The following is an 18,406-nucleotide window of genomic DNA, read 5'->3' as shown; positions in this document are numbered from 1 at the left end:
CTCCCCGCCACCCTGCCCTGGAAGAGTGGCCAGAGTGCAGGCTTGCTAGCGGGGGCTGTTACGGCCTGTAGTTCTCCCCCTCCACTTGTGCACATAAGAGGACATGTTTCTGACATAGTTAAGGAAGCCCGTTTCTGCAGGGAGAAAAAGAAAACGCGCTATGGTATCTCGCACTTGCGACATTGTATCTCAGAATTACGGCTTTTTATCTGCATTTTCGACTTCGAAATACCGCACATTTCATGGTCTGTCCTTTCGCTGTTGTAACGGATTCGGGTTCTAGGGCTTGTGCGCTCGCCACTCCCACCCTAGTTCGCCCCTCACTGCATGGGCTCGAACCTGAGTCTTGCCAGCTGAACTATAGAAGATCTTTAGCCCCGGCGGCCATCATCCCTGTTATGCGCAGAGGAGGGCGGTGCCGTTGCCACACTGCAACCAGATCGTACAACCTGTATGTCGCCGGTCCGTTACACTATATTCATGAATCGTACAGGATCATAGGATCTATAAACCCGAAGACTTGTCTTGTCATTCTCATTATTACAAAACACTCATAAGTCATCTTGTTCATGTTTAAATCTAGAAAGTGTCAATTTAACAGGATTAAATCTATGAACGATCTTAAATGAAATCTCTTTAACTTTATTTGTAAGACAGAGTCTGTCAGCAAGTGTCCAAACTCATTTCCAATTTATATTCCTAAACATAGCCTTCCAAAAGGAGACACAATGAGGTGTAACGCCACTGGGCTACGTTCATTGCTGGCGCCAGAAGTGACGTCAAAATGGTGTTTTCAAAACGTAATTCTGAGATACAAATTCGCAATTGCGAGATACCATAGCGCGTTTTTTACTCCCCGGTGAAAACGGGTTTCCATAGGGTTCCTGTTGTAATCTGTCGCTCTGCAGAACTCAATTAAGCCTATACTGACCAGCCGTGTCTCAATTCTCCAGTGTACAGCAGGACTGGATCAATAAGCAGGCAGCACACGCTCTTGGGTTTTTGTCTCATAGCGTTTATTTGTAAAATGACGTATTTGGTTAACAATTCCAGTTGTGGACTGAAATGACAGGTCTCAGACACAAGAAGATAGGAGGCTAGACTTAGAGACAGCAGTAGACGTCTGGAAAATACAACAGGTAAATGGCGTTAACTATGATATATTTGTATACATACAGATCTACCATATACAGAATCTCTATTTTTCAAAAGTTATTAAGAAACAGGCAGGCAACATATTCACCCCTGTGGATCCACGCCAGGACAAGATCCTCGCACAACAGAGGAATCCTCCTCAGCGCAAGCTCTTTCACAAGTTGCTCCCTTTAAAGTTATTTATATTAGTGGCCGCCTAGTTTATTTATTTTAAAGAAGTGGTATTTGCTATTTCCATGAAGTGGTTTCCTGCTTCCGCTCCCCGTCAGCTGTTCGCGTCCGGTTCGACCCAGCTCGGTTTGCAGGTCTTATGGGCCGCGTGTAAGCGACCCGGTGAAGCTCAGTCTGGTGCAGAGAGTCCTATTTCACGACATTGCGCCATACTGTACCACAGCGCTGCCCCAGCGTATCTGTCATGACAACGTGTGCATGTGCATTAAGGGATTCTGAACCCTGATGTGTGTTTTTTACTTTGGCTCTTTAGGTTTATACATGTTTATCTATATTACATCATTCGTAATGATATTGCATCACGTTGCATCTGCATCGCATCGAATAAAACAAACAAAATTAAATCTAATGTATAATAACCGGCTGCGTGCACTGGGCTATCGGGGTAATTACGCTAAAGGGTTTATGACCAGCAGAATATTATTTGAGCCAAGACTGTACCGCATCATTCATGATTAATTCGATTACTGCGTAGATGCTGGAAATTCAATCAGTTGTCCAAGACGCCGGTGGCATGAAGCGCAGTATCCCAGATCGTCTACCCTCATATAAACCTCCATATCGATAGCAAAAAACATCTTTGCGCCAGCCTGGTGACATTACGCTGGTCTGTCCCAAGAAAACGGAGGACACAAAAGCAGTTTTATTACCTTGGAAACGGGAGCGACATTCACACGAACCCTTTCACACAGAGACTCGAGGGAGCTTGGCTTCTTTTCAAGGAATGGATGAGACACTCGGATCAGCTACCGCCTGGCCTAGATAGGCCGTGTTCGTAAAGACACACGCCTCTGCTCCGACCGGTTTCTGGTGTCAGCGCTTTCGAACACCGGTCCTGTTTGTACACAGCAGCACACGCTGGGCAGGGCTCGTACCTCCGGGCGGTCGTGAGCTCTGATCGTGTTCGTACCCTCAGGCAGACGTGCGAGAATTTGATTTTCTGGTTTAGCGGCCCTCTGTTTTACCAGACGCGTTCTTTTCAGTTTCCTCCTGCAGTATTACCAGGCTCACTTAACACAATTGCGACGCTACATTCACGGTATGTAACTGTGCGGTGAGCTCTCTTAACGGTACAGGGTGACGCTTTGCTCCGCCATCACAATCGTACTGAGTCGCAAAACCCAACATGATGCAAAGTGTGGAGGAAAGGGAGGCAAACATCCAAACACTGTTTGAAAGCCTGAACCACTTTGAATCTAAAATGTAGCAACAGCACTGCCAGTAAGTGCAATTCCAATGCAATTTTGTACAAGAAGCAATGTGCCGTCGGCTTCACACCAAATACGCGCAGACTCCTGCGGGTGTTTCTGCAGGGACTCAGCTGAAACACCTCTGACCTCCAGACTACAGGGGTCCCCAGCCCTGGTCCCAGAGAGCCCCAGTCCAGCGGGGTTTTTAGAGGCCTCCGTTAAATCACCAATTCTAAGGCTGTCGAGGAAGGAAGTCATTCAGAGGTGATTTAAGACTAAGATTTAAGTTCTGCCTTTAAGACAAGGAGTTGAACTGAATTATTTCTCAATAGCTCACAGATGAGATGGGACCCCTCAGACTAGCCAGGACCAAGGCTGGAGACCCATACTGGGACAGTTTCATCAGCTGGTGTGGAATGTCATATCAGAGTCCACTTCAAGCTTTTGTGTAAAATGAGAGAGAAAGAGTTGCTTTGGCTTATAAATGATCACAATGATAATATTAACATCTTCATCCCTTTAGTAAAGCACAATAGCGCAAAAACCTTTTTCAAATAAAACGGCTCAAAAATATCTGCTGAGATTACTGTGGAAATCCGTGGGCACTCTGACTGTGGAACAGGAATGCAGTAGAGCAGACTTCAGTCTCACACCATCACTAAGACTGGGGAGGCCACGCGCTTTCAGAGTTACACCACCGCGTCCCTGTCCAACTCTTTGTTTTTTATGATCAGAATGAAGCGAATTAGGGCTGTGCTGATTGCAGCACTACAGCACAGTCGCTCTGTCCTGCAATTGCAGGTGCTCACAGTTCAGTCGCGGTCAGTGAGGTCTTTGCCCTAAAAACGTTGCGAATTGCTTAATCGCGTCTGTCACTTTGGTTACACTTTTCACAGTAATCTCAGGAGATCTTTTTTTACCACGATTCCTCCAGGACAGGCACTTGGGAGAGTTTTGCAGCCAAAAAAACAGCAAAAAGTCCTGGAAGTGGAGGTCCTCGGCAGCTCTGGGCCCCCTGACGGCTCTGCCGGGGGCCACAGCGCTGCCAGTGACCCTAAGACTGATCCCCAACCTGCTCCCGGCAGGCAGCCGCCCTGGGATACACTTGACTCGTTAGGCGATCAATACTGAGCACAGCGAAAGCTAAAGGTGGGAACGAAATCAAAAAAGGAATGCGACCCCAGAGGGCGCCGATTTTAGACAGTAAAGGCACGAGGTGCAGCGTGAGGCTGGGCATTAGGGTCAGGATACTGACAAACTCCCCCAGACCCCAGTGCGGACGCAGCAGAATTCACTGACAGCCACCCCCTGTGTGTAGCACCAAGGGAAGACTCTATCATCTACCATCACAGCCCTACCGGCCCGGTCCGCGCGAGAGCCAGGGCACAGGGCCAAACCAGCGCCCTCCTGCAGCCAGTAGGGGGCGCTGGAGCGGAGCTGAGCTGCTGAGCCGGGTCGGAGGGGAGAATCGGTGATTACGGGACGAGGAGGGAAGCAGGACTACTGAAATGAGAAAGAGGGCGGAGGGGAGGGTGGCGCAGCAGCAGCTCAGTGGGCGACGATGACGGTGAAGTAGATGATGTACAGGATGATGATGGCGATGCCGATGCCCAGGGCGGTGTGGTTGAGGATCCGCGCCAGTCTGGAGTTCCTCTGCGCAGCTTCCTGGTTGCCCTGGTGGTTGGCTTCACGGGTCTGCACAGCAAGAACGAGAGGACAGATGTCATGGAAGAGGCTTTCTGAGCTCTATCTGTTCCTCTACTGCTGACTGCTCTGCTGCCCTGTGACTCTGACACGTCAATCACGCAGCCTGACTGCACTGATGGGGAGCGCGGCCCCTTGAGCTCCAGCAACCCCCCTCTAGTGAGACGCATGGCTTACTTTCACAGCACACACCTGTGCCGTGGCAGGGGCCTGTGGGATTTCAAGCACGCGCTCAAGGAGTTGGATTAATTGGATTAATAACTCTGCCCCTCTCCCCTGCTCACATGCATGCACACACACACACAAACAAGACAACCTCAGTGCTTCTCTTTTGATTCCAGTGTTTTGCCATTATTCTCCCCTGAAAGGGGCCTCTCTGTGGTTTCGGATTTCCGAGCCCTACCATGGCCCCCAACCCCCGCCCCCATCCCCCATCCCTGCTCCACCTCCTCCTTCTCCTCCCCCTTTTATGTCTGGCTCCAGTTATCCATGTGCCTGCTTAGCCAGCAAGAGCATTGTCCGCGCTTTCCTAACACAAACACGGAGGCTTCCCAGTTCCCCCTGCTGCCAAGCTGAGAGAGGCCATTCCAGCAGAAACCAACAAAATGGAGGACAGGGCTGAAAAAGGTCTGTCGGCCCCACCGGAACACAGTAACACCACTGACTACCCCGAGGGGCTGTGAGCTGGGTTCTGTACAGTACTACGCACTGGCTGGGGTCCAAACAGCCAGCCATGCTGGAATCCAGATGTGTCCCCACTTACACAGCTGTGTGTCCTGAAGCTACTGGGGCGCAGTGCCCTTCTCAAGGAAACACCAGAGGCGTACAGAGATGGGACTCAAACCCACATTTTCGTCCGAAGATTCGGACACTCACTGGACTGCCGTTTCTTCCACAAGACAGAGGCCCAGAAAATATTTTTTTTGCATTTCACAGCTTAAACTGGTCGTACAGCTGGACTTGCAAAAATCCCGCTTTCTCGTTCTCCTGCTGGTTGAAATCACCCACACCCTCCAGCATGTTCAAATATTTACCAAAGAGGTTTTCTCAAACTGCCTGGGAATGTTTCAGAAAAAAAACACCCCCAAGCATCACAGGCATGTAGTACCCAGGCTGCCCGACATCTGTGCAGTGCAGGAAATGAGAAATATGTATGTAGCTATCTATCTGGGCATGTCACTCAGTATTGTGCTTCAGTTTTAGAGCAGAATCGTGGGATTAAGTTTGAGAGAGTTTCAGAACTATGCAGCCTGTAATTTAAACTAAAAATGAGCAGTAAAAAGATATTTAAGTACAATGACTCTGCAGACATAATAAACATGATCTGTTTGGGAGATAAACCTCCTACTAACCTTCAGGAATGCCTGTCCTTGCATTTAGATCAAGGCTGTGAATATCTAAATGCAATACTGCCTATAGAAATGTTGCTGTCAGTCCACAAATCAAGGCTGGATGCAGCCACTAACTCTCACCAAGTGTTTATATATACTTGCAGGCTTGTCTGTCTCTTCGTATTTAAATACAGCCAGCTTTTCTGGTTCCCAGTGGCTGGCTGTTCCTTCTGCTCTGTGGGTGCCTGGGGCTTCATCTGGCGCTGTCTGGAGAGGATGTGAAGCCTCATAGGCCCTCTGTTGTTTCTTCTGATTTGTCCAGGGTTTCAAAGTCTTCCTAGTGTCCCCCCACCCCACCCCCACCATGAGTGAGCCCCACTCTTTACCAGTCCAGCTAAACTAGGGGTTTGACTCTGGCTCCTCCTGTCCCTGGAGAAAGGGAACATCCTGCTTTCTTGGCAATAAGAACAGTTCTTGCCCCATTGTGATTGGGCAAAAGAGACTCAGTTCCTCCAGCCTGTCAGTGTGGGACACTCCCTTCAGACTGAAGAGACTCAGTTCCTCCAGCCTGTCAGTGTGGGACACTCGCTTCAGACTAAAGAGACTTAGTTCCTCCAGCCTTTCAGTTTTGGACACTCCCTTCAGACTAAAGAGACTCAGTTCCTTCGGCCTGTCAGTGTGGGACACTCCCCTCCCTTCAGCCCCAGAATGTGTCTGGCTGCTCTTCTCTGGATGGGTTCCAGAACTGCAATATGCTTTTAGGAAACAGTGGCCAAAATTATTCAGAAAATGCCAGTAACACATTACACCCCTTCATTTGAATTGCATGCTTTTTATACATCTTACTGTTTGTTCCCCTTTCTCATTGCTTCCCCTTTTCAAGCTCTCATCCAAGCGTGTCCCTGGGGAAGCAGCTGTGCAGCGCGTCACCTGGGCGGCAGTGCGCGTCAGGTCCGCTTACCCCTGAGCCTCCGCCCCACACCCAGGACCCCGCACCCATCCGGCTCAGGCGTAAGAATTCCTTTGAGTGGTGCAGCAAAACAGCTGGGAAAGTTTGCATTCCCAGCAGAGCTGCACAAACCGGCCAGAACAAAACAGCCTCCCGCCTCCCTGCCTCCCAAGTTTCCTAACAAAGGACTCCTCAAAGAAAAACAAACCAGGCCTGTGCTAGAGCCAGGGTCTGACCCCAGCAAGAGCCAGCTCAGCTCTCACAGGCACACCTCCCAGTCCCAGGCCCCCTGGACCTGAGCTCCACACACACAGAATTAGACAAGACAGGCGAAGAGCTACAGATGAGAGGACACAGCTTGGCCCACCTGAGAGAAGCCAAGGTGTGCGCTTGAACAAAATGGCTGCGCTGCTGGTTCCACACTCCCAGGAACCAGTGATGCAGTGATGAGTCCAGAGGCCCCGCAGCTGAGAGACAACATTCTTATGGTGGAGGTGGGACCAACCAACCAGATAATGAGCCTATAAACTTGTTTATTGCTGGCAAGGAGAAGTCACATACACTTATTCTGTTACATTGTGGACTCTGCTCAGCCACCTGGTACGTCTCCCTGAATAAACAAGGAGAGGCGGCCAATCAGGAGGCTCTGCTTTCCTCCTTGATTGACACCGGTAACTGGCCTGAGTCACACACCTCCGCTCTTCCAGGAATCACGTTCCCCACAGGCAGCCTCTCAATTCTTTCTTTACAAGACGCTGGGAAACGTCCACTGACTGGGCAAAACAGCAATGTTGTTTTTTCTTTTCGGTGTCAGTTCTGCTAATTGCAGTTCTGTATATACTAGCAGTGAGGCCACAAGCAGGAAACTGCAGCTGCTGACTTCTAAACATGAGCCCATCTGCTCCTAAAACTAGAAATGTATCAGATTGCTGCGCAACAGGAGGTGTATTTCTATTTCAGCTTCCACCCCTATGGCCATGAGAGAAGTCAGCCCACACCCCCCTGAATTCACACACTGACCCACTCCTGACTTGGCGGAGCGGTGGCTCTGTGGCTAAGGATCAGCGCCTGTGACTGGAAGGTTGCTGGTTCAAATCCCGTGGCCGGCAGAGGAATCCTACTACGTTACTACGTAACCCTAACCCTAACCCTGAGCAAGGCCCTTAACCCCAACTGCTTCAGGGGCGCTGTACAATAGCAGACCCTGCGCTCTGACCCCAGGCTTCCCTCCCTGTCTGTGTATCCATGGAGAAAAGCTGGGGTATGCGAAAAGACGTATTCCTAATGCAAGAAATTGTATAGGGCTAAAAAAGAAACATTATCATTATCACTGTCCCTGAATTCACACACTGACTGGACTGGAGACACTCACACTGTCTCACACTGTCCCTGAATTCACACACTGACACAGCTGACTTAACTGGAGACGTAGAAGGCTGTAGAGCCTCCTTCATGATTTTGGGTAACTGGGAACAACCCTCCCTCACAAGATGACTGTCCAAGCGTGTGTGTGGATGCGCGTGTCTGTGCAGCGTCACTGTCTCCTGACTGAATTCGCCGCTGATTTCCTGCTTGCTGAACACTGGTGTGTAATTGCAACCGGCGACGTTTTGTTTAAAGCGGTGCGTGCGTGCAACGGTCCGCGCGACAGAAACCGCCTCCCTTCCAGCACGTGGAACATGTCGGTTCCCATGTTGGGCATGAGACTCAAGCTCAAAACCAAGAAGGTTTCAGTATGTTTGCAGCCGCACAGAAGGTACACAACTTTCTAGAACAGCTCTGTTCATGGTGTCATCCCGATATCCGAGACAAACCCTTACTCACGCTGGGAAATCAGTTTCAGTTCCGTTTAAGGGAGACATTTGTTAACACTTAGACCACAGTTACGCCCTCCTGTAAAGACCTCAGGGGTCACTTTTGTGCGTAAAATGCCGATATGCCGCTTGCAAATATTTTAACCCTTCGCCATTCACTGACTGCAGCTCGTGCAGTCTAAAAGAGGTTTTACCGTATCACGTGTCAGATACAAGCCCTTACACACTGCAGAAACCAGAAGGCACTGGTTTGCTGACCACTGTGTCGATTATATACATGTATACAAAGCACCTGCATTAATACCGAACTGGATAAACAGCAAACAGCAGATCTGCTGGTGCCGGACTTTGTTCTGGGCGCGTTGGAGTGACGTTGGCGCGGCGCCACGCTCAGAATCCCCCAGCAGAAACCAGCCTGGCGTTTCACTTTCCGAACGGCTGCAAAATCCCTCTTTGTCCCCAGTAAACGGTCCCGATTAATTTATTTTAAAAATTATTCAACCAAAAAAAAAAGTTTTTTCACCAATATATCTGTGTATTTGCATATATGGGCACAGATGGCTACGTAATAAATAACTATGACGTTCTTGGTCCCCTCTGTTATGAGGTTTCTTATTTTCATCTAGTTAATACCAGGACCCAAACTTCCTTTCAGAACAAATAGTGAAACACGAACCAGTGGGTGGAAAGTCTGGGGAAGTGCACTGAAAACCACAAAGGGTGGTGGGTTTGTGGAACAAGCTGCTCAGTCATGTTGCTCAAGGCTTCTCTCAAGAGCAGACGGGATGAGATCCAGGGATCACTTAACTACCCACCCTTCCACTTTCTAACCACTTTATCCCGTACAGAGCTCCAGGGGAGCTGGAGCGTGTCCCTGCAGGCAGCGGACACAGATCAGTTAACTGCTAACGGTCTCTCTCGTTTGCACCCTTTCTGAATTTCCTGCATTCTTAAGATACCTAACTGCTGTCTCCGATCGCTTGTTTGGCCAGAAGGAACCATCTTCTCCAAACCCTACTCCATGATTCTTTCACAAGCATGCACTTCCTGTTAATAATAATATTTTTTATTTATAAAGAGCCTTTCCAAACCCAAGGTTCATTCTTCAGAGTCTCCTGGGAGTGTACGAGCAAGGTGGCCCAGTCCAGTCTGATCCTCTCTCGCTGTCACTGGTGAAGCTAACAGACCACCCTCCTGCATCGCAGGATACAGATCCAGGAGATTAACCGGGATCTCAAAGACTAAATGAACAAAAGATCACCAGAGAATGGTGTTCTTGCCCAGGGAATAAAACAGAGAGTGAAAAGAGCACAATAATGCAGAAAGACCCTGTACAAATATATAACCTTGTTTCCTGCACTTAACAAGGCTTGTACATGCCCCTGTGTCCCACATATGGTTGCCTGGAGTGCTGCCCGTCTCCCTCTGCACACTGGTGTCCCAGCGGATAGCAAGACTCTGACACAGCAGGTCTGACCCTCCTGCACAAAGTGGCGCAGCGAGCTTCCTCTGTTGTGAGGGATGTGTGGACTGAGAGCTGGCCAATGGACACTTTTGAGAGTATATACTTGCTGGCCAGAATATTAACCCCTTCTGCAACATCCAGCAAATGAATATCAGACAAGGAAGATGTGTCTCCTCTGTGCTTCAGATCCCAAGAGCTCTTAAAGAAAAAAAAGTTCCAAACAAGAGGAGGCTATTTAGCCCAACCGCCCCGTTTGGTATTTAGTAGTAATTATTGATGCAACAATCCAGCTGTTTCCAGGGTATCGGCTTGTTCCACACTCCCACCACCCATTGCATAAAGAAGCACCTCCTGTTCTCCACCTGAGACATCCCCGCCTTCTGGAGGTTCGCTTCAATCCGGTTGGTGTTTGGCCACCTTTTACAATGGTCGCCTGCGAGGTGTGCCCAGGAATCCGAATGGGATGGGAGCGAGGGGAGAGGACAGGAGGGTGGGAATGACAAACAGGATTGGAAAGGGGAACTGTAGAAGTTCCTTTCTCTGTAAACTTTCACCAGCCTTCAATTATCCAGCCAGTCTGAGTACAGGCAATGCCGGCTTTGGAGAATTACCAAGGTCTTTACAACCTTCTACTCAAATTGCTTCTGCTTTAAAACACCAACCTGCTCCATAGCAAACATTAAGACGGAAGTATCGCAGATCACGGGACAAGACCGATGTGCTGTGCTGGGGCTGATAAGGCAGCAGACAGCTGCACTAGAATTTTCCAGGGAATAGCAGTGAGAATTATTGACACCTGGGGTCTGGAGTGAAGTTCCTTCGCCCACGCACAGATCTCTGACGCACGCCCCTTTTACAGTCCACTCTCTCCCAGACCCCAGAATTTCATTTTCTGTTCTTTTGCATTGTGCATGGATTGTAAGGTTATTTCTTCCCAAAAGTTCCAGAAAAGAACAAATTTCCCTCTGTCACCCTTCTCTCTCACACACACACTCACTCCTCTCTCACACCCCTCTCCTCTCTCTCTCTCCCACACACACTCACCCCCTCCTCTCTCTCACACACTCTCACTCCTCTCCCACACACACTCACCCCCTCCTCTCTCTCACACACTCTCACTCCTCTCCCACACACACTCACCCCCTCCTCTCTCTCACACACTCTCACTCCTCTCCTCTCTCTCACACACTCTCACTCCTCTCCCACACACACTCACCCCCTCCTCTCTCTCACACACTCTCACTCCTCTCCCACACACACTCCCTCCTCTCCTCTCTCTCACACACACTCACTCCTCTCTTCTCTCTCACACACTCTCACTCCTCTCTCACACCCCTCTCCTCTCTCTCACACACACACACACTCACCCCTCTCCTCTCTCTCACACACACACACTCACCCCTCTCCTCTCTCACACACACACACTCTCACTCCTCTCCTCTCACTCTCACACACACACACTCCTCTCCTCTCACTCTCAATTCAATTCAATTCAAGGTGCTTTATTAGCATGACCGATGGGTACAATCAGTGTTGCCAAAGCAAATGAAAGTAATGATATTTACATTAAACAAAACAAAAAATAGAAGTAAAATAAAACTCTCTCACACACACACTCACCCCTCTCCTCTCTCTCTCACACACACTCACCCCTCTCCTCCCTCTCTCTCTCACACTCTCTCACCCCTCTCCTCCCTCTCTCTCACACACACACTCTCACCCCTCTCCTCTCTCTCTCACACACACTCTCACCCCTCTCCTCTCTCTCTCACACACACTCTCTCTCACCCCTCTCCTCTCTCTCACACACACACTCTCTCTCACCCCTCTCCTCCCTCTCTCTCACACACACACTCTCTCTCACCCCTCTCCTCTCTCTCTCTCACACACACACTCTCTCTCACCCCTCTCCTCTCTCTCACACACACACTCTCTCTCACCCCTCTCCTCCCTCTCTCTCACACACACACTCTCTCTCACCCCTCTCCTCCCTCTCTCTCACACACACACTCTCTCTCACCCCTCTCCTCCCTCTCTCTCACACACACACTCTCTCTCACCCCTCTCCTCCCTCTCTCTCACACACACACTCTCTCTCACCCCTCTCCTCCCTCTCTCTCACACACACACTCTCTCTCACCCCTCTCCTCCCTCTCTCTCACACACACACTCTCTCTCACCCCTCTCCTCCCTCTCTCACTCTCACACTCCCTCACCCCTCTCCCTGACCCTCTCCCTCTCGGCCCCAGTGCTGGACTCACCAGTATGGAGTACACCAGCGCGGCGATGCCCAGGGGCAGGCAGCAGCACAGCATGGTGAAGATGGAGTAGCCCAGATAGTCCGGCAGCGGGTGAGCCAGCGGGGTCTGGGTCACATAGATGGTGGGCTGCACCGTGACCGTGGTGCCCTGGGGGTACTGGGGGTAGGGCTGAGCCGGCATGGGGTACCCTCCGGGCACCATGGGGTTATCCTGGTAGGGTGGAGGAGGGGGGTACGCAGCCCCTGCCTTGACCGCGGGGTCCCAGCCGGGAGGGGGTGCGCTGGGGTCCTTGCTGGGCTCATCTGGATAGGGCTTGCTCATCCTTGGACAGGGGGTTCCCACTCCTGAAACAACTGCAATCACCACGCTGGTCTGCTTCGGATCCACACGCCAGTCCTGGGATTCAGGATTTCAGTGTCCCTTGGCTGCAAGCTGTCTCTGCGAGGAGCTGCTGTACTTGTGTCTCTTAGCCCAGTATCTCTGGGGTGTTAACGGCACTCCCTCTGTCCCTCCCTCCTCTATCTGCTCGTCAGAGGCTAGTTTTGCATTGCAGCCCGAGAGGATATGTGCGCTCTCGCTGGACGTGGGGGGATGGAGCAACTTCAAAGCAAGGTATGCGGTACCGCAATACGAGCTGGCCAGAGGGACTCTGCTGCCCCCTGGTGGCCGAGCCTCGAACAGCAGAAATTCCGAAATGAGGGGCCGCTACAGCAGCGCATGCGTCGCCCATTCTTGTTTTCCTAAAGACCCAATGCAATTGCAAGAGGGTCAGATTCCCTGTACTAGACGCCGATACGATGTTTTTTAAATTAATTTTCTTGCATGGGACGCTTGTCTGTTTTTAGGTGAAATATCGCTAAAAAAATTACAATGGTTATCATTCTGTAATAAAGTGTGGGGAACTATGTCAGAACGCAAAATAAATAAAAGGTCATGCTACCAACACTTTATCGTTGGTAATATCACCGTTAATTTTTTCAGATGGGAATAATAAAAAAAAAACAAGTGATTGTCGCAGGAAAGTCGCCCAGAGCTCATTCCTGAGGATTTGATTGAAAAATCCATGTTGGAGAGTTGGGATTTGGGAGTTACATTGGCGGGATTCTGACTGCGTTCGGGTCCAGACAAATGCAGAGCCGGAAGTCTTGAGGTCACCTCCGCGCGGACGCAGGTTTATACATAAGATGTAAACAAGCGCGTGCTCATAGAATGTTTGAAAATATGAAATTAGTTTGGACAACCCCTGAGAGATACTGCTTTACAAACAAGGGTAAAGAAACAACATTTAATATTGTTAAAAGGTTAATACTGTTAAACGAACACTTCAAACATGCATAGATTCAAACATGACCAAGGCAATCCAAGTGTGTTCTGTAGGCATGGAAAGAAACTCGGCTGCGTTAATTTTCTTTCCTGTATAAACTATCTACGAAGTTCTTTTGGATACTTAAAGCTGCAAAGCAACTTTTCAGTGTGTCTGCAGGGCTGTCTAGTCCTGGTCCTGGAGGGTCAGTCAGTGTGTCTGCAGGGCTGTCCAGTCCTGGTCCTGGAGGGTCAGTCAGTGTGTCTGCAGGGCTGTCCAGTCCTGGTCCTGTCAGTGTGTCTGCAGGGCTGTCCAGTCCTGGTCCTGGAGGGTTGGTCAGTGTGTCTGGAGGTGTTCACAGTCTCCAGAAAACAGCATCACCCGAAGAGCTGAGAAAAACTGTTCCCATTTTTCCACAACTATTTGAACACAATTCTTGAAGAACGGTTCACATGATCAGAACTGTATAGCAGTTTGCAAAATCTGCAAAATGAAACACTACATGTTTCATAATCGAGGAAGTTCACCAGGCAGATTCATGTGTGATGCAATGCAGTTTTTCCCGATCCATATCCTGGAAACCCACACTGGGTTTTCCCAGCAGCTGAGCCTGGGACTTAGCTCCTTGGTTAAGCCTGCGAGTTTCTTGATTAGGGGTTTTGTGGGGATTTAGTTACGAAAGCCACCCAGTAGTTAGGAGACAAGCTCCAGCCCGTTCAGGAATCCCGCGCATTGAGGAGCTCAGACTGCACCAGCTAGGGCTGCCCGAGGTGCAGTTATCCAGCTGAGGGCTCGGGTGGAAGTGACCGCGTGGGAAGAGGTTCTCTAGGACCAGGATTGGGAACGCCCCTCAACAGGGAGCTCGTATTTACCTGAAATATTAACCCTGAGCCCAGCCTCCGCGCTTCAAGCAAAAGAACAGCACCTGCCGGCAGGGGCTTGCCAGGAAGTGATTGTCGGGTGGGCCTGTGCAAGAGTGGGCGGCCGGGGCTCTGACTGACCGTCCTGCCAGCACAGGGGCACCCCTCCCATTTACAATGCATCCTCGAGCGGTATAATCAAACAGAGGAATTAGCGGAACCTCATACTGTATACTGTCTCTCTCTCACACACACAGGATAAGCAACAATTACCAGGCTGCCTAATGCTACTGTGCCACAGCGGACACACACACAAAAACAATCAGTTCCCACCTCTGTAGTGAGGTTGTGGCCTTCTAGACCAGACGCAGGCGTCGGCACTTGGATTTGGATATGGCGATTATCTCGTCACGTAGCAAATTCCCGTTCAAATGACAGCTGGTTTGCAAAGGCCTCTCATATAAGGACTTAGTCTTTAGCTGAAGAACAGCTGCAAGAGCTCATTTTCACTTCTTGCTTGTAACAGTTCTAAGTATTTCATATGCCTGCTTTTAGATTGTTCAGTAGTTTTACAAGTTACTCTGAAGTTAATATTTTATTGCAAACCACAAGATTCAAAATCCGTCTGAAATACTGTATTTAAAATACCATGCAGGATTTACTTTGAACTTTGTGAAACTGGCCCCCCTACAGACAGCCCAATCGATGAAACCCACCTCATTCGATAGTGCTGCTTTTGTTGCCGAGATATAGCGTCTTGTTTTTCCGGTGATCACGTGACCATGCACGGTGACTTTGACCTCCGTCTGCCGAGTTTAAGCGTCTCCTACCGGTGCGAGAGTAACATTTCTGCAACTGTGTTCCTCTGTTTGCCCGGGTAGGGGGCGGCGGTGGAGTTTGCATTTAATATCAGTGTCTTCTGTGCGTTTGTGTGAGCAGGAAAAGTAAATGTGTCTCGAATATCACATACCCTAATCAGAAGAGTTGAGGGTGTAGTCTCAAAAAGCGAACACTAGCAAACAATTGCATGTTCTTACCAAGAGGCTTTAACGAGCACGTCTTAATACTTCGTAGTGGTGTTTTTTTTTAAATCTGAAGAAGTGATCGGTTTCTCACTGTCCCTATCTTAAATAAACACACGCACCAAGGGACGTGTAAAGATTTGACCAGTCTGTCGAGCCACGTGTTCAAAAAGGCTTGAATTTGCAACTTTATGAACAACAAGACCACTGTTGCACTTTTTATGCAGAGCACACTCGTTAACGTGAAAAAGAACCAGGGTGTTTTTTAAGGAGCACTACGTACAAGGTTGTTGAGGGTAGTAAATAACACATCCGAGAAGCAACACATCGCGATACCCGTTGCGACTGGCGCATCACTGTCGCGACATTAAGTCCATATATCGCAATATGGCGTACCCCCGGCAAAATGTTCTGAAAATCTTGTTTGATCCTTCATACTTTTAAACTTGTATGAAACCCAACGAAATAATGAACTGAGTACTCTATTTTTGATGCCAAAAGACACCTAATTTGGAAATCCGTGACTTCCCACAAGACTTAACACTTAATTGTTATAGTCGCATTACAGTGCTAACCAATTCATCGTACCTTTAATTGCAAGAACGGTCTGCTAATAAAAGCGTCAAATACATACAAACGTCGTTCACTTAAAAATACTGCAGGGCATTTAGAGGCGATCTGAATAGTTATCTGTAAAATGCATACTCGCATCTATCCGTCAATATTATCTTAATGTTATTCATGCATTCCAAAACTTATAATTTGTTTACAGGAGAAATTTTAGAACCTTTTCGTGCTCAACTCCTACAGGTCGAGCATGTATCTGCTGCTTGTGTTCGGGAAGCCAGGCTGTACTCCAATACGAAAACGGAAGTTGCTTCTTTCTAGATTTGTACCCAGTTTTGAAACAACCTCAGTTTATTGTTATTATCATCATTCTATTATAATAAATATTGTCTAGAGCCTAAAGGCCTGCGCCACATCTCTGTGGCTCCCTGCGACTCCCTGCTCTGCAGCCGGTTGGGTCGTTTCATTAGTTCGCCAGCAGAGGGCGGTGTGGAAACGCGGATCAGCAGAACACAACGAAAAACATTTAAGTGTGGTTCGTATTTAGGTAGTAGTAGACATTTATTAAATGTGTTAAATACCAATATATGACCACCCGCAGTAGTGTATCTGAGCTCCTTCCGCCTGGTCATCGGTTTACAATACCTAGATTCAAGAGCACCAACACTAATTAATCTTTTATTCCCACAGCAATTAACCTGCTTAATTTGAACAATTGACTGTATATTTTCTTTATTTAAACATCTTTTTTTTCTTTTCTTTTTCATAATATGTGTCTGACTGTGTGCGATAGCATTGGCGACAGAGCCCTGGCCAAAGGAGAGAAGCATCGTTTTACACACTTCCCCAGGATGTGTTCTAATAGCAGCCTACTTTCTCTGGTCCCATTTAATTCATTACACGATTGACAGCACTCGTCATTGGGCACGTCTGCTCATCTGCTGCTCCTCCCGCACCCCCCCGGCAGGGGTCTCACAGTGGAGACGAGCCCAGGGGCTGCAGGCGGTGGGTCTGCTCTACAGGGTGCAGTGACACCAGCCTTCAGCTCCACAGCTTTCCGAAAGACCTCCAAAAACCCGCCGCTGTCACAGCGAGTATGGCTGAGTCACCATCTCTAACACCCTCAGATGTTACCAGCTGCACAGAGTAAGTGCCCCAGAGACTGGCTGAAAAATCTTGTGCTTCCCAGCCCATTCTCCTTCAGCGTTGTAGAGCCGTTACTGAGATCTTTCTCACAGCTTCTGTGCTCGGTTTCGTAATGCGTCACTCTAGAGGCAAATTGCAACACCTGTGCGTGAGGGGCCGGGCGGTGTGGACACACTGCACTGAGAGAGCCACTGGCTGCCATTTCCCAACTATCGATATCCTGTACAAACTTGGACTAAAGAAGCAAGGAGAAAATCTTGTCCATCTGTTTCAAAAATTCACCTCAGGGAGACACTATCACCCAGCCCAGACTGGCATCTGCTCCATGACTGTCACCCTGCTGCCCCAGGACACAGGGATACAGATGCAGTGTCCATATAACTGTGGACCTGTGTGTGTTCTCTGTGTGAAGTGCACATGTATTATTGATCGGTTCTGTGGTTTTGCACCAAGGCAGCAGATCAAATCCCTTGTATGTGTAACATTCTAGGCAAATGAACTGATTCTGATTCGAACTCATTTGGTTGCTGAGAAGTGAATTGATCTAAGGATCTCATCTAACTGGTTCTTGAGAGAAGCCAGAACATGTGCTTCAACAACACGGCTGGGCAGCTTGTTCCACACTGCCACCACCCTTTGTGTAAAGAAGAGGCTCCTGTGCTCAGATTTAAATGCACTTCCAAGTAGTGGTTCGTGTTTCTCTGTCGATTGTGAAGAAAACTGCAGGGTTAACGTTGTCTGTGGCTTTAAGGGTTTTGTATAGTTGATCATATTCCTTGATACTAACAAGATTATCTCAACTCTACGCTGTTAACTCCGTCCTCACATCCTGTTGGCTGTGACGAGATTCCCTGGTGGCCGAGGGGAGATGAAGGGGAGGCCGTGAGTTTTGGGTTCCTGTGAGACTGGGCTCATGTTTCACCCGGGGGGAGGGGGCTCTGAGGGCTCCGGCGTCGCCATGGCGATGCAGGCCCAGGCAGGGAGAGGGATTCCAGCAGGACAATCGGCCTGGGTGTGGGGGGGATGGGCACACACTGGGCACGACGCCAGCCTGGCAGGCACCGACTCGCCGGGCTTCCTTCTGCCCCCTCAGCCCGTCTGTCCACACAGCCCCCGTTGCCCCGGGGTGGCAGTTTGCCCCGGGGGTTGGGAGAGGGCAGTGCGCTCTCTCGGCCAGCACAGCAGGGGAAGAGGCCGGTGGGGTGATGAAAGACGATTTGCGGCAGCCAGAGATGAGACGAAACAGACCTTATCTCCTCCGCGGCCGCAGGAAAGAGGAACTCGGGCTAACAGACAGAGCTCGGGGTGGGGGATACAAGCGTGACACACATGTCCACTTCCTAACCACTGTCCATCCCGAACAGGACACCAGTGTCCCGCCCTCTACATCCAGAAGGCGCTCCTGCTC

At 49.4% G+C, this 18,406-nt stretch overlaps 1 protein-coding gene and 1 long non-coding RNA gene across 2 annotated transcripts; both read right to left on the bottom strand.

Moving 5' to 3' along the window:
• Positions 1–994: 994 nt before the first annotated feature.
• On the bottom strand, positions 995–12,575 carry LOC148640415 (uncharacterized). Its single transcript, XM_088620885.1, has 2 exons — positions 12,101–12,575; positions 995–4,271 (listed from the first exon to the last, which is right to left on the bottom strand). The coding sequence occupies exons 1-2, from the start codon at positions 12,419–12,421 to the stop codon at positions 4,125–4,127; spliced, it is 468 nt and encodes a 155-aa protein (XP_088477011.1). The 5' UTR covers positions 12,422–12,575; the 3' UTR covers positions 995–4,124.
• LOC148640416 (uncharacterized) lies at positions 4,624–6,922 on the bottom strand. The gene is made up of 2 exons (XR_015930611.1): positions 6,146–6,922; positions 4,624–5,768 (listed from the first exon to the last, which is right to left on the bottom strand). It is a non-coding gene; the product is annotated as an uncharacterized LOC148640416 (long non-coding RNA).
• Positions 12,576–18,406: the final 5,831 nt, after the last annotated feature.

The sequence above is a fragment of the Lepisosteus platostomus genome, chromosome 26 (genome assembly GCF_059453375.1).
Source record: "Lepisosteus platostomus isolate fLepPlt1 chromosome 26, fLepPlt1.hap1, whole genome shotgun sequence".
In the NCBI taxonomy this organism is placed as follows: domain Eukaryota; kingdom Metazoa; phylum Chordata; class Actinopteri; order Semionotiformes; family Lepisosteidae; genus Lepisosteus; species Lepisosteus platostomus.
This window is presented reverse-complemented; position numbering and strand designations above follow the sequence as displayed.